At 40.5% G+C, this 20,382-nt stretch overlaps 2 protein-coding genes across 2 annotated transcripts in view; both read right to left on the reverse strand.

The window, feature by feature from the left end:
- pde8a (phosphodiesterase 8A) overlaps positions 1–6,457 on the reverse strand; it is a 54,047-nt gene extending 47,590 nt beyond the window's left edge. Inside the window, exon 1 of the mRNA XM_055044853.1 lies at positions 4,878–6,457. Coding sequence (XP_054900828.1) covers positions 4,878–5,030 — 153 coding nt within the window. The 5' untranslated portion in view covers positions 5,031–6,457. The remainder of the gene's footprint in view (positions 1–4,877) is intronic.
- A 6,532-nt stretch (positions 6,458–12,989) lies between these two features.
- On the reverse strand, positions 12,990–17,188 carry gatm (glycine amidinotransferase (L-arginine:glycine amidinotransferase)). The gene is made up of 9 exons (XM_055044835.1): positions 17,003–17,188; positions 15,936–16,154; positions 15,643–15,838; positions 15,360–15,550; positions 15,060–15,197; positions 14,786–14,950; positions 14,610–14,673; positions 14,374–14,490; positions 12,990–14,278 (listed from the first exon to the last, which is right to left on the reverse strand). The coding sequence occupies exons 1-9, from the start codon at positions 17,069–17,071 to the stop codon at positions 14,166–14,168; spliced, it is 1,272 nt and encodes a 423-aa protein (XP_054900810.1). The 5' UTR covers positions 17,072–17,188; the 3' UTR covers positions 12,990–14,165.
- Between the last annotated feature and the right edge of the window lie 3,194 nt (positions 17,189–20,382).

Below are 20,382 nucleotides of genomic sequence, written 5' to 3' on the forward strand. Positions count from 1 at the left end.
ACATGCATGTGTGCACGAAGAGAAGCTGTTCCGGTAGTGACAAAAAAAAAAACTACCCACTTACAAAAGTCGGACTTTAAGAACAGCTGTAGCTTAAGTGTACATTTATGAGTTAACCTTAAAAAAGTAAATCCAAAAAGCAGAATGAATACAATGCAAGTATGAAATCAAGGCGGATCTTTAAAAAGTTGTATAAGGCGGGAAAGAAAAGAACCAATATCAGTCTGTGTCTTCTCGGGCAGGAGAAAAAGCACAGTGGATTAATTCATCACCATGCAAAGCCTTTGGCCTCGTCTGGAATAAATTACCCAACGACTCTCAAATTAGACTAAACACACACACGCGCGCGCACACGCACACACCCACCCATGCACACACACACACACGCGCGCACACACACACACACACACACACACACACACACACACACACACAACTGGCCAGAGAAAGCATGCAGACACAGTGGGAGAGAAAGCCTGACAAATGCAGTCAGGCTGCCCAGGTCAAAGGATTATCATAACCTGCTACATGCTCTTTTAAAAAGTGAGATGGATCAAATTACTCTGTTTTGGGATGTTGAGTAAGGAGTATTTTAGGATTTCCCACTAATAAAGAATAACTCAAAACTTTGAGTTCCTTGGCATTTATGGGGTTCAACTCAGAATTATGGCTCATATATAGCTAAACTTAAACATTAGTCAAGGTTTTAGCTTCGTTGAACAATGGCTGAAACGGATAATGTGTTACCTTAAATGTTTGATCTGGATTAATTGGTGCGTAGCGGCAAATGCATCCTTACAGAACCGTTACAGGTAGAGGTCATTTTCAAAGAATACGTCACTCTCATCCAGAAAGGCTTGTACAAATATCTAATGCTTTCAGCCAAGTCATATATATCACTGTTTAATTATTAAAACACTATTTCAAACACTACACCAAACTAATGCAAGAATGATTGGGAATAATGGCACCAGGGCAAGTAAAGACCAAGTTGCTCGTCTATAACCAGCAGTTCACAGAAGACAAGTTTTCGTTAATGCTTAAAGTGGAAAATGTCAATTGGTCATATCATGCTACTATTATGTCATACATACAGTTTCTTTGTGAATTATTTCCTGGCCAAAACAAGTTAAGTAAAATCTAATATTTGCATTCCATACTACATTCATTCATTCACCCTAACCCTATTAGACACGCGTTCACCGATTATGGGAAGCTACTACAACATAGCCACAGGCGCCTAAACCCGGGGCAGTCTGTCAAAAGGTGAGGTAGCCATGAACCGGCACCACCGTACCCCTCTGACCACCACTTTTCTATTGGTCTGTATCTGTACAGACCAAAACAAAAAACCCGTATCTGATTCATGTACCAAACCGTGACTTTTTTTTTTTAACAACTTCATCTATTTCTATTTTATGACGGTGTTTCAAGATCATGCTGGTTGAGAAGACAATGGTCACCCTCATAAATACCTTTCCTACAGTTAAATACGGTAATTTCAACCTTCTTTTCTCTTTTTTTGTTTTTTTTGCAACAGGTGCTAAAGATTGTAGTCAGGATAAAAGGAAGATTTAGGAAGAGCATTTGGTAGTGAATGGAACGTGTCAAAATAATAATAATAATAATTTGACATTTTCAGTAATATCAACCCACGCCTCAGCCATCTGGACTCAGTTTAACACTTGACGGCACATTGCCCTGCAATCTTTCTCACTTTTGTTCTCTTTCCATTTCTACTTCTGAAAGAAGGCAACAACAAAAAAAAAAATCACACCCTTTGTTTGAGTCCAGTGATCTGTGTTGCCTCAACAAACTTCAATGTGACCCATTCTTTTTTGTGTTCATGCTGAAAACCAGTGTGGGACACTGCGTACCATGTCGGTGCAGGTGTGCTTTCAGGTTAAAGTTAAGGTCAAGTATCATGCTGAATAGAAATTTGGTTTACATTGCCAAAAATAAGAATAAAAAGATATAATGCACGACATGTCTCACGATGAAGTGTGTAACAAATATACTGTCACTCTGAGAGAACTTGTGTCACTTTAACCAAAACTATTTTATTTAATTGGCAAGACTAAATCAGACATTAAGCATCAAGCGGGAAGGCCCTACAGCTTAGATACTTGTAAACTCTACACCTTTCATTGACCCCTCTCATTTACACTAGGGGTAGCGGTAAAGCTGATTCTACATTTGTTGTTCAGGCAGGAGACCAACTTTCCTTGAGTGGGGGCAATCCGACTGGAAAAGTCAAGGCCAGATAAATGGTGTTGTGTTTGGCTGAGGTCTTCCTCTGTCTGACTGTTCAGCCCAACGCACACGCACACACGCGCATGCACGCACGCACACATGAAGGGGAAAAAGAAGCCCACTATCACAGGACCTTGTACTTGAGCCTTATCATCACCAGAGCAGCACAGATGGTAACGTACCCTTGACAAAGACTCACATCACACTCCCAAACTTCTATTGAATCCTTCTCACACCGTCGGCACCTGCACATGTCATCTCCTTGTTGCCTTCTCTCCCAGAATAAAATAAATAAAAACGTGTGCGTCAAGAATCAGCACAACTCTGGTGAATTCATGTTTACGGCACGCTAAATGTATGCACCTTATTGCTGATCCTGCCAGCTGTGTGAATGTGAATTATTATTACACCCCCAGAGATGCACATGGGTGCTAAAAACACCACCGATAGAAATTAACACATGAGCGTGAGATACCCCCCAGTTGAGGCACTAATTGTCCTCATTACTGACAAATCTGCTGACTAGCCATTCGAGCAGTTTGATGAAAATGTTTAAAATCAAAAACAGAAATGATTGAATGTACCTTTCAACGATTCCGCTAACCTGGCCTCGAGTTCAGACGTGTTCTCTGCCGTCACCTCGTAGAATCTCCATATAAAAGCTGCGCCATCTGTTGAGCTGTCCAATAGCATCACCAAGTTCTTTTCCAGTAACATTGTGTTGCAAAAGGCCTTATTAAATGTATGTGGAAATGTGGCACAGCCAAACAATTCCACAACAATCAATGGCTGCTATTGATCACATTTAAGAGAGGGAATCAAACGAACTAAAGCAGACGGCACGAAACCCTGGACGCCACGAAGTGCCAATGAACGCATGGTTTTCGTAATGAGAGCAATGGTAATGTGATTTTCTGCATGTATTATAGTGCATATGAATCTCTCTTCGTAAAGGGTCAGTGTGGGGGTTTTTAGGGTCAGCTAAAAAGCTCAGAGGATGTTAAAAACGACACCTTACAGCACAGGGATTAACCATTTCCAGCTGGTGGAGATGTGTATACCATTAGTCTAACTCAATCAGGGAACTAATTCAATCAAAGGCACACAGTGGGCTGTCCTGACGTAGGGGCATCTGTTACACAGACTTCTTTCTCGCTGTATCCTACGGTGACACTCGGCCACAAAATGTGGCCTTTTGAGAAGTCTGAAGTTCGTCAGCGGACCCCTTAACGCGCAACTAATTTCACAAAGTCACACTTTTCTGGAGTTGGCCCCAAAACAGGCGTTTTGTGGTAGAGAGATCCCTGTGGTTGCAAAAGTGTAATTATTAAAAGCTAGATTTGACTTTGTCCAGGAAACATCACTGATTTTCTTCCACAGACACAATGACGGCTCTCAGTCCTACAACGGCTTATTACCCAGTTTCTATTTGGCGGGATGATGCTTTCCTTCATCGCATTGCAGGCAGTTTATTTGTACTTGTAGTTCCCAGAAGAATTAAACTCGTTTCTCATTATCCAAAATGAATATTCCACTATTTTGACGGACGTGTTCAATATGAAAACGGCAACAAGAAAATGTCTAGGAACGTTCAAATCTTCTCTACACAAAGTATTTTGTCAACGTACACAAGCAGGCACACACATTTTGCTATTAAGTCTTGAAACTTTTTGAATCCATTCTTTTTCAGAGCGGTGGAGAAAGGCCTATTAAAACAGAGTACAACTGGCAGAGAGGTGAATCAGAGGCTAAAGGTGTACCAGTAGAAAGAGAACCACGTTTTGAGGACAGATGTTGATGCTTTCTGCCCGGAACAGGCCATGCTCTGCTCCACAGGTGTCAACCTCTAGTCCTGGAGGGCCACTGCCCTGCAACTTTTAGATGTGCCTCTGCTGCACCACACCTGAATAAAATAATTAGGTCATTAGCAAAGCTCTGGAGAACTTATCTACACAAGAAGAAGGCAATTAAGTCATTTCATTCCAGTGTTTTGTACCTGTGGCACAACTAAAAGCTGCAGGATAGTGGCCATAGAGGACTGGAGTTTGATACCCCTGCTCTACTCCCATGTTGGGATCACACATGTCAGGTATGCTTAGATCATCTACAAAAAAAAAAAAAAAAAAACAGAAACCCCCCCCCCCCCAGCAACAATGGTTTGCATCCTCCCGAAACTACAAAGAAAACAATAGTTGGGTCAGAGAAAAACGAGCCTACAACGTCAATAGAGATTGCATGAAGGCCTGTTTCCTCTGAGATCCCAAACTGTGTTTTCAAGTTTGAAAAGAGTCAAAATAAAGTGAAGTAAAGTTGATTCAGTCATGTGCAAGCTGAGTAACCACCTGGATCCTTTTTTTTTTTTTTTTCAAGAATGTCCTTCCTGTGGTTTGCAGACATGGTTGTTTTTGTCCCTTCAGCACAGAAACTCTTTTTTGCCTTTCCAGAATAAAGACTGAACTCAACTGTCTATAATACACACACACACACACACACACACACACACACACACACACACACACACACACACACACACACACACGCACAAAAGCAAACTTCTTCTGACTCGATCCCTCTCACACTCGCTCTCCTGTCTCTGTGAACGTAATGAATGTAGGTTCTCTCACCTTGCAGCTAGGGGGTTTTAGGGGTAGTCCGGAGGCAGGATTTCCTTGATGCTGAGTTGTATTAGTCTGCTGGGGTGAGTGAGAATCCTCAGACTCTTTTCCACTGTGGTAGACCACCCTATCAGAGATATGAATACTTGAAGCACAGCCCATGCTTCAAACCCACTTCAGCCTCTTTTTTTCTCTCTTCTTCTTCTCTTCTTTCCAAGTGCGTTACTTTTTGAGGCTACAAGAGTGTCATTCGTCCTCTCTGTGTGTTTCTGAAGGTCCACTCTTCCTCCGAAAGGTTACAATTCTCCAAAAATACGTGTTCCTCTACAAATGCATACGTGTGCGCGTGTATAACATGTAGGCCACAGGAAAGCCGGTTCTCCAGTTGCTCCAACATAAGGCATGAATAAAATATCTATCTGACCCCCCTACCCACCCACCCACCCCTCAACCAGGAAGCCTGTTTCCTCTCCCTGTTTTTCACATGAAGTTAATTGGAGAGCCTCAATGAAAGCAGCTGTCTTGTCCTGGAGAAACTTGGGTTTCCGTTCTCCTTCAGCTACCAATCTCCCCACGGATTTTATCCCTCACTCCAGCTCTTCTTCTCGCCTTCAATTCGTACCACATCATCATTTTCTCACTCCCTCCACTCCCCCCCATCAACTTCACCACTGCTATCAAGTAGGCCTGAGAGCCCCCCCTCCCTCATCAGCTTTACGCATGAGTTTTATCCATTTTTGATGTCCAAGGTTTCATGTGTATCCGTCCTCCCCCACCTAGGAGCCATCAAAAAAAAATATTGCCCCTCTCTTTTTTTCCTTTCTTTCTTTCTTTTTTTTTAAGTCTTCTTCAACAGTCTGGTTGCCCACTTCAGCTCAGCAGAAAAGCAATTCTCACGACACTTTGCTCCGGTCCGGAGCGGCTCATCATCAACAGGCTGAAATATTCACACTGCGGAGCGTTTCTCTGGCCAGTCGCTCCCATGTCAAACACGCCGTCGGTGAAACACAAGGCCATGCAGCCCGACGGAACGCTCCGTTTGTCAAGCGCACAAAATTCACCAATTTAGGAAGCGGGGAGATCCTGGTGGATGGCTCGCAGTCTCCATTCAGGCATCCGCTCCCGCTCGCCGCCGCCGCCGCCCCCCCGGTGGAGGATGATCCACCGCCTGATTCAAGAGCTCCAAGCCCGGCTGCAGCTCGCGACAGGCTCCGCGGTTTTCCCTCTCATTCTGGAGCTTGACAAAAACAGATGTAGAGGCTGTTTGATTGTAATGTGAAGAGGTACCACCTCTGGAGAATGTAGTCGCTTGAGAGAGAGAGAAAAAGAGAGAGAGACTCAGAGAGAAAAAAAAATCTTAAAAAAAAAGAAAGGAAAAAAAAAATCCCCGCTCCGTGTCCACAAGTTTCAGATGTTAAAAATCGGTGACGGCAGGATTATCTCAGTTGGACGCGAGCGGACATGAGGCGGGTTCAGGCTCCATAATGCTGATTTCAATGTTTGTCTTGTCTCTGCCTTTTCTGGCGTTTGCCCTTCCAATTCTTCAGCACTGCTTGACAGCGGCACATCCAATAAAAGCACCCGCAAGGATTGACCTACAGCCTTTACTGACGTTAATGCAAATGAGGAGCGAGCAGCCAATGGGAGGCGCGCTCGGCGCCGCTGGGTGGTCCCCGGAGCGCCGTGGGAACTTTGAAAGCAGGAAGAGCGCTCTCACCCGCCGTCCCCCGGCTGGCTGCAGGTACGCTGTTTACATGTTTCTGTGAGTCGCTTCTTCCTGAACCCGGGATGTGCTCCTCCGGTCAGCTTTACGTCCACTCGTTCGCCGTAGAAAGGGATTTTTGGAGTGGTGTACGGTCAGCAAACGTACTACGAACCTATTGTTGTTTCATAAAAGTAGAAAAAAAAAGAGAGAGAGAAACGAACACAAAGAGCATATTTATATACTGTTTTAATTTTTACTGTTTCAATTGCGATGTAGAAAATGTTAGACCACACTGTAGCTGAATTCAACGGATTAAAATTATAATTGGATTGTAATTTTAATCAAATTGGGTGCACCCTTATGTCGTCGTTGCTTTTTAGCAATAAAATCCCTGTTGAAGCCATACATTTTAGCAACAAGAATAAAAACCTAAACTTCCTGCGGACTTTCACAATAAGAGCCCTTTGCGTTTGCTGTAAATGGTAAAAAAAACAACAACCAAAAAAATCGTTTGTGCAGTAGCTATGTCTTTATGTGTTTAATATAACACTGCCACCAGTTCTAATAATTACCTTTGTATTGTTGTGTTTTATGATGAAACATTTATTGATGGATCCCAACATCCCAAGAAATAAATATTCTTAAATATCTGCAACTGGTATTGACTGCTTTTTCAAGACCTTGAGAATGTGTTTTTTATCTAAATCTGAATATGCCAAAGTAGCTGGTGAGGGATTCTCCAGTCGAGTGGTGCAGTTGGTAGCACTATTGCCTTGCAACAAGAAGGTTCTGTGTTCAGTTCCTGGCCCGGGGTCTTTCTGCATGGGGTTTGCATGTTCTCCCTGTGCATGCGTGGGTTCTCTTCGGGTACTCTGACTTCCTCCCACAATTCAAAAACATGACAAATTGGTAAATTGGTGCATCGTTGTTTGTCCTTTCTGCCTCTGTGTTGTCCTGCGACAGACTGGCGACCTGTCCAGGGCGTACCCTGCCTAAAGGCTCTGGAGATGGGCACCAGCATCCCTCCACACCCCACTAGTGACAAGGGTGTACAGAAAATGGATGGATGGATTCTCCAGTCATTCTGCTTTTCAGGATGAGGACAGCTTCTATATTTTGTTTTAGTTCAAAATACACCTAATATTCCCAGATCAAAAAACAAAAGCGATAGACAATACAAGCATCCAACTCAACCTTGACAGAACATGCAGATCTCTGTGTAGGGTTTGGTTACAGAGAGTAAAGCTGCTGATGTTAAAAATACTATTCTGATAAAAAGATATGAACAGAAGAAAAGGAGATAAAAAAAAACATCAAAGAAATGAATTTATTTATGCATTTCTTTAAGGCCAACATTTGGCTGAGTAAAGAACTCATTTAAACCTGAACCAACCAATAACAACTTCTCATGAGAGACACTACTCCACTCTGTTGAATAGCCATCTTTGAAACTCAAAACCTTGACTTTTCATAATGCATTTTCCCCCCCTTTCTGTAGCCTATAGCCTTCAAAGTCAAAGTGGGATTAACCATCATCACATGTTTCCTCCCCATGACATGTAAACTGACCTTTATGTGTCAAGCTGCATGAGCTTCAGGAGGCTGAATGCCTCCCAGAGCTGTGCAGAAGTGCCCGGTATTCCCAGTCTTCAGTGTAATTTATTGAAAACATTCAGTATTTGTTCCAGCAGTGATGGGGCTTTTTTGCTGCTTAAAGCAACACATCACATGACTCTATTAGAGCGAGGGTTTTAGAACAAACCGAGCTTTCAAGCAGCTTTAAAGCCACTAAAAATACCCGGCCTCATGTGATTTACGACATCTATAAAACAGAAAACACCCCAGCTTAAACAAACAATATAAATGTTAAATAAATGTTAAATAAAGGGTTGGCAGGCGGGATATAAATGAATCCGCTGACAGGTCATGCTCTTTTCTTTTTTTTTTTTTCGTTTTTGTCTCTTTGCTTACAGTGAAGCTGGCTGCATTATTCATGAGGGGATGACATGTTTACCGCTGTCTTTGCCTTTCTGTCACTTACGTGTGCTTAGCTATCTGGTATTATCGCCGCACTTTGTGCAGCTGCATTCTTCAGCAGGGTCTCTGCAGGACATTTTTTGCTTTGCCGACCGTCTGATGGCATCCTTTATCTGCACAACACTCAAAGCATCGCTTGTGTCCAAAGTCTCATGCTCTCTCATTGTCTGTCTGGTCATTTTCAATGGTTGGGGAATTTGAATCACATTCCTGAGGCACCAAACAGCTGCTGACCTTTTAAAGTAAACTTGTGAAGCCTCTGTGTTGCGTTGTGAACAGGAAGCAGAAATAATTCCAACTAAATCACAACGAGAGAAATCACTTGAACCTTTTTGAAGAAATATGGGTCTCTGACAACACAATGAGCTCACATATTTATGTATTTATGGTCTCATTAAGGTGCAGTATGTGTTTTTCATTGGGCTCCTTCAAATAGACAAAATGATCAGTTTGTTTTGTTCTAATCTCCCCTTTTTTGACCTCATTTCAAAGCATGGCTTTTTTTCAGTATGGATTGGTGTGTTTAACGGTAGGCAGTATCTTACCTACAGGTGACGCCTCTTGTTTGGACAAACATATAAAAGGTTAATCAGAGCAGGAGGAGTTTGTAAAGTATATTTTCTACAGCTGTATTGTAGGAAACATGCTGAATATCTTGTTTTGTATGCTTAAAAAAACCCTGCAAAGTCTGAAAACTATTAAATTTTAGTGAAAGATTTTTTCAAAAGTATAAAATAAAAAAAGGAAAAAAATGCTAATGTTTTCTGCATTATGAACATCCAGATCACCGATATAAGAGGCCAGACAGTGGATGACAAAAATATTTGGACTTGTTTCATGTTATATTTATAGTTTTATTGGCTCTAGTAAACATTGTGGCAGGAGTCTGAACCCTTTTTATTCTATCAGATAGACTTTTTCCAACAAGGAGTAAAAGCCAGAGGACGAAAATAGTTTAACTTTATATAAGTAAACTAAACTATTACTCTGCTGTCCAAAAAGTTCTTGGCAGCTCCTCCTTTCACACCTGAAGCAGGTGTCACATTTTAACATTAGAGTCTTCCAGTATAGTTTTAATAGAAATCTGTACAGCATTTTCTGCCTCTATGAACTTCATAATGTTTTAAAATGCGTTGCTTTCATAGGTTTGTTCAAAATGTCATTGTTACAAAAATGTACAGAAAAAAAGTAAAACAAAAAAGAAAAAAAAGTTTGTTGGTTATTTGTGAATTACATAGTTTTCAAGTGTTTTTCTTTCCTTTTCTCTTCGTTTCTTTTCTTTAAAATCTATTTTCCTGGAATTAGGATCTGATTTTGACCCACCCTGCTCTTTACTTGACTCTCACACTAAGGGGCGCCAAAGTTCAAGACCTCCCAACTCTGCGTTTGTAAAACTTTACAAATATTTTTTCAAAATTGTGTTTATTTGAAGGCGTTATTTGATTACTATAATTTCAGATATAGTTCAACATGGTGTCACGTCATGTCTTTAGTGTTTTAACATTTTCTACCTCATCAAACCAATCTTAATTTGAGGCAAAGATGAGCCAGATGGGTAGATGGATGAATTGTTTTAGAAAATGATCTGTTTCTTTCTTAGTATTGAATCAACCTTTCCACAATGCGGAAAAATGTGGACTTTTCTCCCAGATGTTCTGCAGTCTGTTGTAATCAATATTATTGCGCTGTGCTATTGTAGAAAACATTCCTCCTGAAAATAATCAAAATTTCTATCCAAGGAATTTTGATTAAAGATGCAATATTTATTACATCAATAAAAGAAATCAATATTCTGGGTTTAGTAAGTCTGAAACACTCAAGGTTGCCATTTTTTATTAACACCGACTGATTCCTGTGCTGCTGTTCCTCAGAATTGCACGTCAGTGGTGCTTTTTAAGATGGACGGCTTGATTCACCTCCTAGGTTAATTTGAGCGAGAAGGTCTCTCTGAGACATAACATCTGTTTCTCTTAAAATCTGATACATTTGAAAGTTGCATCATAGAAGGAAAAGGTTCAGTTGTTAAGCAAGTTGCATCCAAAACATTTTGTGTGAAGTGCAGTTCCTCAACGACCCTCAGAAGCGTCCATACGTAGGCGCATCTAAAGGACGATGGTTTTTCAACCTCACTCCAAACATACAGAAGTTCAAGGGAATAAAAAAGGCAGTCGTGCTAAACTCTGAGTTCCTCCTGGGAACAGTCTCTTAAGTAGCCGATCTAGTGCCATAACTATAAGTACATTAACTGTTCCTCTTTATGTTTATCACATAGACGTCCATACAACTGTCAGGTCATTTATACAGCACCGTTTTATGACATTATGGCATTATCTGAAGCTGTAAATTAAATAAACATGCCACAGTCAGGTGAAATAGTTTCATACCAAGGTTTTTCTTTTTTCTGGACCAGCTCAGGGGAGCCTTATGTTTTCCTGTGTGCCGAAAACAACAACTTATAAATTAGATGATAAATATATTCAGGAACTGGTGAAGCAGTGCTGCTTGGAGACATTTAAAGTTCCCTCTGCTGAGCATTGTAAGGAAAGCCACATTGTACGTTTTCTCTCTCCTCTTATCTTGTCCTTGTATGTGCTGAATGATGATCCTGATAAAGGTGTTTGGGTTCCTAGAACAGAAGTGTTCAACATAGCAAGCACTGATGTCCACAGATTTTGCTTTGTGCGCCGTAAGCAAAGTTACCCGTGCTTTCTTTTGGGTTCAATTGTGACTGTTCTCCTCATAGCATCTGCTTTAATATCTTACTTCACTCCTCTACTTCTTCACATTAACAAATTAACTGTATTTTGTTTCTGATTAACTCTGCATTCCCTTCCATTTGTTGATTTTATGTTTCTTCTTATACTTGTTGTTCTTATGCTTCATTTTTATTTTTCCCAAAACTGCTCCACTTTGCTACGAGCCGCCTTGATTGCACACCATGTTACTTGGCATTCTTCATCTATATAGTTTAATTGCAGTAATTTGTTGCATAATCTACTTAACTGGGTAACCAATATATCAATAAATTCCATATCATCAGCCCTTCATCATAATGTTGGCATAAAGAGATCTACTTTTCTCTAGTTGTTGAAAATCAAAAAAACATCATTTTGGATTTTTTTTTTTTTTGTGTAAGTCAAAGTTTTTAAATTATATTTTTTGTGCTTATTTATCACAATTTCTATTACTTTTGCACATCATTAGTACCAACAACATATCTGCATTCTGCATCTGTCCCATGCAGAACATATCACCAAAACAACATATGCTGAGCTTGATGCTGTACGGAGCGCCACTCAGTGGGACCTCACTCATTCACTACTCGTAAATGAAGTTTCAAAGTTTCCCTTCTTCATGTTAACGTTTTACTAAATTTTAATGGGAAATTTTAGGCCCTTTTCACAGCTACCCTTACAGGAGGGAAAGTGTTACAAAAATGATGAACTTTCTAAATTGGTGAGAGGATTTTCCCCAGAGACTGTATTTATTGAAACTGATGGTTCAATTTTTCTAAATCTTACAGTGTGAGGTTACGGTATAAAAATATTTACTATATATATTCATTATTTATCAAATATTTTATTTTTTCTATTATTGAGAACCTGATACATTTTTAGCCACGCCACTAAATATGGAGGGAACTGAGTATTTTTTCATAAAAAAAAAAAAATAGGGGTGAAACTAGATAATACGCTGTATAAAATGAGGCATAATCGTTTCCTTTCTAACATTAAATCAGCTTCTATTATGAAATCCGCTACAATCACTAAAGCTATTGATATTTGCTAAATGCCTGAATAATTATATATTTTACTGACAATTCTTGTTACTTTATTCAAATTCAGCTTTACTGATTCTTTAAAGTATTTGGGAAAGCCCTGATAATGATGTCATTGCTTCCTAAGCTCCTGATAGGTTCAATCATATCATTTATGTTCAATGGTGGCAAAATTGAAAATGAGTCAGCCATGACATCCAGGAGAGAAGAGATGATCTCTTTGGGTATTTTTTATCAGTAGGTCTGAACTGCATGGGACAGAAAGATATGTTAGTGTGAAAGGTACAATCAACTCTAAATCAAAATCTAAAAACTTTGTGGAAATGCTGGCGGAAGCTAGTAAGGAAGTGACATTATCCACAGTGACATGAGTCATTTCCTACCATGGCCACTTGGGGAGGAAGAAGCCGTTATCCCTAAAGCAGTAAATGACACAAACAAACAAAAACACATATTGAAAGACTTTGTTTCCGGTCGTCAAATTCTAAAATATGACTCAATGCTCATTTTTGCAGCCATAACTCACTCGAAACGGTATGATAAATAACCATTATTCACAAGTAAATTAAACCTTATAAAAAAACATCAAGAGCCAAATCAATGAAACTTGAGACTTTTTAATGACATTTAATGACATACTACAAAACATCACTGTGTTGAACCAAATTTCCTCTCAAATTCATCTCCTCTAAAATATTTTAAGAAGTTTAAGACATTCAATTGTATAAGCAGCACATCAAATGAAATAACTAAACCCTCATGCATTTTCAGTTTGTTTTAGCAAGTAAGGAGCTCAGCGGGAAAGACTGGCAGCATGTACTGTAACTGGGCCAAATATGCAACAGGAGAAAACAGCAGAGGAAAAAGGTATACAAAATCTGATATGGACCTCATGGATTTTTACGAAAATATATAAAAACACTTATTGCTGGGAAATCCAATAAAAAGAGTTGTAAAAATAAAAGCAGAGGTTTTCCACTTTAATCAATGTTTCTACAAAGGTGATCAATTAATATGGTGTCTTGAACCACCTAAACAATTTATACATGTTTCTTTATAAAAAATATTGGGAAAAGGTAGAGTTGTGATTTCTCAGGGTGCTTTTCATTGTGCAGTTTCCTTGGTTCTTAAATGTTCTTCAACTTATCACAGATGTCAGAGAAAAATCACATGTAAAGACATTTGCTCCAGATACCTGCACCTACAAGTAGTTGTAGCGAGAAAACAAGGAAAAGAAGATCTGGATAACAAAAAGCACCCTGAGTGTTCAAACAGAGGTAGCTTCTAACCTCCTGTGCCCAAGTTTAGTGACATTCACATACCAAATTGTACCTTGTCCTCAAAGCATTGGCTTTTAGATGGGTAAGCTTCACGCCTGCCAGGCCAGAAATGCAGTTAATATTGAGATTCCTGTTTGAAATAAACCAAAGATTCTTGCTATTCAGCATGTGTGTGCTGTTTATCTCTTAACAAAGCTGTTTGCAAAGGCACTCCAAGGTCCAGCAGATCAAAATCATTCATAAATGTTCAATTAAGACACAATCCGGAGGGGAGCTTTCGATTGAACAAAACCTCCCACCCAAAAAACCCCATCATACTGTCATTTGTTTCACATGGGTTTAAACAAATTTTCCAAGTTAGGATTTCAGATTTGCACACAGCAGATTTGATCAGATGTAAGCTCAATCTTTTTTAGTGATGTTTAAGTATCTAAGAGGCTTCCGGATTGAGGCTTTAGTTTTCAAAGCTCAATAAAAACTGCCTTTTTCTGGCGAGGCTAGTGGAAGTAGGACTCCAGGATACCACGGCGGCGGACATCGGTTGTCCAGCAGTGGAAGCCACCGCCAAGTGAGTTGGCATGGCGAATGTTCACCTTTATGGTCTTGATACCTGCTCAAAGCAAAAGCAATATATTTATGTTTTTTCAATTTTCTGGTTTGTTTTAAGTAAAACCCACCAGAATGATTTTAAAGTGTTGCACTCACCGAGGTTTTCAAACATTTTATGAATTGTGCCTTCATTGGCGTCAACCATGACACGCTTCTCATCCAGCATCAGCACATTCATGGACAGCCATTTGGAGGACATCCACAGTGGATGGTCTGCAGGAAAGTTTGATTTTTTTTTTTCAGTTAAAAAAAATAAATAACAAACAAAACAAATAAACAAGAAAAACTATCTGTTTTTGAAATTTAAACCAAGCTTTAGCTGAAGTACACACCATCAGGAATCAAAGGTGTCGGAGGTTTCACAACAGTCCAGCCGGCTTTCTTGAACATGTCAATCTGAGTTACAGATAAAAAAGAAATACACAGCATTGGTCAACATGGAGAACTGACACGAACAGTTCATTTTCACATCCACAAGAGGGCAGCAGAGCATTCTCTCGGAAACTACCTGGCGACATGGGCGATCAGGGTTTGACAACACCAATCCGGGGCCGATAATGTTAAAAGTGGCATCAATGTGCATGGGGTTGGGATCCTTGAATGAGATGATGTGCACCTTGTAATCTGGGGCCAGATGGCGCCTCATCCACTCGATTCCCATGTAATTTGTAACCTGCATCGGGGCAGAGAAAAAGCCTCATGACCTACCCCAACCACGCATTCAGTTCTGAGTCCCTGTGGATTGAATCAGTGGTGATTGGCTTGAGAGCAGTGCTTCGTACCTGACTCCTCTGGACGAAAAGGTCCCTCCCGGCTCGAATGAAGTCAGCAGCATCGAAGCAGGGCTCGTGCTCGGTGGTCACAAACTTCCCCTGGGCAGCCAGCTTGTGTCTGTCCTCCACAGTGCGGATGGGGTAGTCCTGGTTGACAGGAGAAAAAAATGATTTACACCAGAGCAATAAAACTGTATGGTATGGTCTTGCTCCACGTACGACGACAATAAACGGCACAGTGCAAAGAGTTCAGAGGCGATATGATGAACTAGATACAACAGCCTTGCTGCTGCTGTTTGGGTGCCTCACCTGATCATACAGGTCATCAGCCATGGTTGGCTTAGGAGCTGTGGTCCACTTTGCACCTTTTCTAAAGTACTCCTTGATCAGAGGCCTATAGGCACGGTACTCAAAGAACCGAGCCCTCCAGGCCATGGGAGCTTCTATAATTTCATTTCCGACAACCAGGAGGATGTCTCTTGGCATGGCAGCATACATTCCTGCAACATGTTCAATAATGCACACTCGTTATCAGATAACAGCAGTCAGATTATGACGGTAGCACCAGTCAACGTTACACAACGCTTTTCACCTGTGGATGTGAAGTCTGGAGTTTTGTATTCCACAGACCAGTTGATGGGTTCTGGCCTCTTGACAATGACGCCCTCGTGACGCAGGATATTGCACATTTCTTCAATCTCAGCAACGGCTTTTTTCAAGTGGTCCGCAGGAAAAGACTGGCCCCCATGCTTCTGGTAGAAGGGCCAGTACTTCTCGTATGTGTTGGCCTGATCAGACGGTCACAACAGGATTTACGCACAGTTAACATCACTGTCACACTTTTTACAATTTGCACTTTGCTGATGGGTCAGAGGAGACGCTTACTTTCACTTCCACAGTAAACGGAGGCACATGAGCGTTTTCGGCTCGGCCCACGATCACCTCCTCCAGGGGGTCCCATTCATTGTAGCTGCAGACGGGGCACTCCTGCTGAATGGGCTCAGTAACAGGTTCCTCTTCAGCTGCTTGGTGTTGAGCAGCAGCTGCTGCACTTGAAGTGCTCTGGAAGGTCCTCTGCACCCAACCTGCAACTGACCGGCCAAGCTGAGCGAGAAGAAAATGGATAAGCTTGGGGCTCAGGCTTTGGTTTAAATGATTTGTGAAAAAATATTTGCACAAAAATGGTCTTTTTTGTGTGTGTGGAAAATGCATCAACTAATTGGTTTTAAAATACAGTTGTTGGTCATTAGTGCTGAGCAGGAAGCTGTTTCAAAATGAGCATATTTATCAATGAATTTGGTTTTATTTCGGTGCAAGAAAAATGAAAATATTTGTAAGAAAAAAAACATGGCTTAAAGTAAAAACAAGAAAAAGAAAAGAGGATCAAAGTAATACAGCAAAGATGAAACTGCTCCAAGAAGAAAACTGATCTCAGTTGGATTGATTGGTTGGGTGCCAAAGTACATGTGTTATGAAGAAGCCTTATCTCTTAAAGATAGAGGTCACAGTATTGGCCCCGCTGGCACCAGACCAGCTCTGGAGTCACAGAGTTTGAGAGCCATCTGCTGTGAAACAGCTGTTCGCTGTCGCTCAGGGACTAAACAAAATAAATGAAAGAAAACACCCTGCACCATTAGGAAAAATCCAATCTTTTTTGTTTCACTATTTTTGTGCATTTCTTGTTTTAGTTTAGCATTTTCAGACATCTTAATGGTTGATCAGACAACCAACACATCCATAAATCAATTAACCTGACTTTAACCCAATCAGCTCAAATGCAATGAAGAAAAAGTCGAACAAAATGTCTTTATTCACCTTAAAAGACTTGTGTTTTCATTGAAACAAAAGATCAGGGAGATGAAATGATTTCTCTTTCTTTGCTGCAAAAACAAAAACAACAAGAACAACAAAAAAAAACCCCAACAAAAACATAAAACCACCAGAATACAAACCATGGCTCCGATCAGATGGGCAGCCTCGGCCCCCCTGCTACCTCCTCTCAGACATCTGACTCGCAGCATTGTCCACAGAAATGATGAGCGAAACCAAAGGGCAGCACCGGATCCAACTTTCTCTCTCTCTGTTCGCTATTGAAAGGAGACACTTTAGCTTCAGCAACTTTATAGGAGCAGAGACTACGTGTCTCTGAGGTCATTGGTCGCTTTTCATGTTGTGAGGCAACGTGACTTGAGAAACAGCATTTCTGAAACACAATCCCTTACGCCAGCAAATTCTTATCAACTGGGCTTTTGGCGTCCAAAGCTTCAAAGAAATCTGAAAAGGGATGAAGAACCGGTTCGGCTGGATGTATCTGGATGCACCCACAGAGCGCTCAAGGATGTTTTGCAAGCAACAAAGTTTTTGTAAGTTTAATAGCAGTCTTTGATTTCATCTTTAAAGGGTTGGCTTCAGGGCTTCATATATCAGACTATAAATAATGTGAAAAAACACAAATCCCAAAAGAATTAGCTTGAGAAATGATAAAATTTAATAAAACATAATACAGATTTTGCACATTATATTTAATCTAATACACAGCAACTGGTTTAAGATGGTCTCTTTGTGTTCCTTTAGGACTGATGACGTCCTGTATTCTATGTTGCATGTTTTGCATGAACGCGGCTTCGTGACACTCTTTAATCGGGCTCTTGAGAGCAGTGTGGAAGTCAGAAAGGTTTGAGCAGAGCTGATACAATTGGAGAAATAGAGAGCTTTGCACAGGCTCCCACAGCACATGCTTCACTGGACTGTGCTCACATGAGTTTCACAACCACCCCCTCCCACCGGCAGACCTCAGTGACTTCTGATCTGTTCCTGCCCTCAAAAGAAATCTTTGACTGATTCCTGTGCTTCAAGGGATACATCATGAACAAGATAGATTTTCATCGTCCAGTGAACTTTTAGGATTTGTAACATTTCTATTATGTTAATTAGTAAATACAGGAAAGGTAGAAAATATGTTTTGTCGAGTGTATTGTTGTTTGCCACAACGATGCTTAACAGCAACCAAACAATAATGTTGGAAAGCCTCATTATTTTTCTGTGTGCTGCAAACAACTATGTCCCACTGTGACAAGAGACGTGCTGAGCTGAATGAGGCGGCCGTTGATGTTAATTTAATATTTGGAAGCGTGACCAACATAGACTGTACGGCCTTGTTCACCTCCTCCGACCACTGCCGCCAAACTACAGGCACACTGCCATGATGAAACAGTGCATAAAATTGATGATTTGCACAACTTCTCCTGCTGTTTCCTGATTGGCCCAGTTGAACTTCTACCTGACAGACATCAGGTCACGAGGAAAAATCCCAGACAGAGCACTGAAGAAAGAAGAGAGTCAACTGGACTTGCATAACAGAAATTCCCAGGCACAACAAGTAACATAGGAAGAAGATAAGCATGTAGCTTATGTAAACAGTATAGTGACTTATGCAGGTGTTGTAGTTTGCAGGTTTTTGGGTACATGAGCATCTGCCGGGGTGTACGTGATTCATCCCAGGGGAGTTTCAGGGACAACAGGAAGGGAAATGCCACATCCACGGAAAGAGGCGGAAACTTTCCAGTTGTCTCAGAATAATGCATGTTTTTTTTCTCTCAACTTTCATGAGTTCAACTTTTCTTCTCATCTAACACAGCACAAGTTTAGATACCAAGCCAGTAATAGATTTCTTAGATCAGAGCAAGACCTCAAACAGGACAGTCTCTTTGTAAACGTTGCGGGTTGTTAAATTTGTTGCTTAACTCATACGTGGTCTGTTGCGCCATTATTTAATTTTTTCCATGAGAATAACATTGGAGCCCAACATGCCTCGCTGTGTGAACGTGTTACATTAGGCTTATGCATTTACCACATGTCACCATTTATGCAACTGGAATGTACTTTTATATAACTTTATGAAATTAAAGAAAGGTAGGAACTGTGTGAGATAACCTTGGTGCAGAGTGGCTGATAAGAGACAGGATGAAGGAACTAGAGGAGGAAATGTGGCAGGTAATGTGTAGATATTAAATAAGCATTTTATAATAGTGGTCTGTTATAAAATGCAGCAATAAAGTGCTATTAATAAAACAAGAGAAGGAGATGTCCCATTTGTGTGTGTAAAATGGAAGCTCCAATGCAGTTTGTCACTCAGTCCCAAGACTGCCTCCCTGCATTATCCTGCCTGTATAATTAGCTGCATAAATGCATCTAATTATCTGAAGCCAGGTGAACTGAAGTGACCACGAGTTTTTACTGTCCCACAAAATGTACTACAAGAGAAGCATCTTCACCCCTTTTATTGAGCAAAGCTGAACGAATCCAACGCTACCCACAACCCACCAGCCTGAGCTGGACTCAAAAAACTTGAAGCAGACTGATAAAAGGGTGCCCAATCAGTATTGTGCCTCTGTTATTGATAATATTATTTACATAGGCAAGTCTGTTTTCATTATGAAAACTATTCCTGTTGGTCTGCTTGCATTTGAGTCCCACCAAACAATTAGAACAAGCCATATGGAGATGTATTCTGGAAAAACATGCAGGCTGCTTGAAACTGTCTGATTTTTAATTTTTTTTTTACCTCACTCAATGGCGAAACAGTAAAAACACAATGAAGGAGGCCCTCAACTGGAGAGCAGCATAAATGGCATTTAAAGGTGGAACATTAAAACCACAGTCTATGTCCAGCACCGTGATCGCTCCTTAAAACCAAACGTTGAAATGATCAAAGTATATCTTGATGTACTCATTGTCTAAGGGTTTAAAATGACAGATGACAACGCTGGGAATATGTATGTACCTCTTCTAGACTCTGCTGTTTTAATTTCCTTTGATACATCGACATTTTTGAAAAGATCAAACCTCATGTTTCAATCTTTGAGCTAAAACACATGTGTCAAACTCAAGGCCCGGGGGCCAAATCAGGCCCGCCGTAGCTTTTTATGTGGCCCTCCACAGACTAGACTAAACACTAAGTGTGATTAAATATTATATTATCAATCATATCAATGCTGTTTTTATCTGTTTACTGCCAATTTATATCAATCAATCCCTCCAGTTTCTTGAGAATTTAGTTGATGTATGATTATAGTCCATGATTTACACAGCGAGTAAATAAACAGTCACATATATATTAGTCCCTGAAGGGACTGAAAAGATCTTCAATAATATTATGTAATTTTAAGAATTCATTGACATATTAACAGTTTGTGAACAGGTTTTATCAACACATTCTGGCACAACCGGCCCTTTAAGAGCCTTCATGATCTTGATTTGGCCCAAAACAAAAATGAGTTTGACACACCTGGGCTAAAACAATTCTGCTTTTTTTTTTTTTCCTCATTATATC

Source organism: Poeciliopsis prolifica, unplaced genomic scaffold (assembly GCF_027474105.1).
Source record: "Poeciliopsis prolifica strain line A6 unplaced genomic scaffold, Auburn_PproV2 SCAFFOLD021, whole genome shotgun sequence".
NCBI classification, from domain to species: domain Eukaryota; kingdom Metazoa; phylum Chordata; class Actinopteri; order Cyprinodontiformes; family Poeciliidae; genus Poeciliopsis; species Poeciliopsis prolifica.

Bases quoted from the DNA above. Each gene is read 5' to 3' on its own strand.
- gatm (XM_055044835.1), bottom strand. From the start codon at position 17,071: ATGCTGCGAGTCAGATGTCTGAGAGGAGGTAGCAGGGGGGCCGAGGCT. The intron at 15,839-15,935 runs GTAAGCGTCTCC...CCGTCTGATCAG, and splicing joins CGTTTACTGTGGAAGTGAAA to GCCAACACATACGAGAAGTA. The intron at 14,279-14,373 runs GTGAGTGCAACA...TGCTTTGAGCAG, and splicing joins TAAAATGTTTGAAAACCTCG to GTATCAAGACCATAAAGGTG.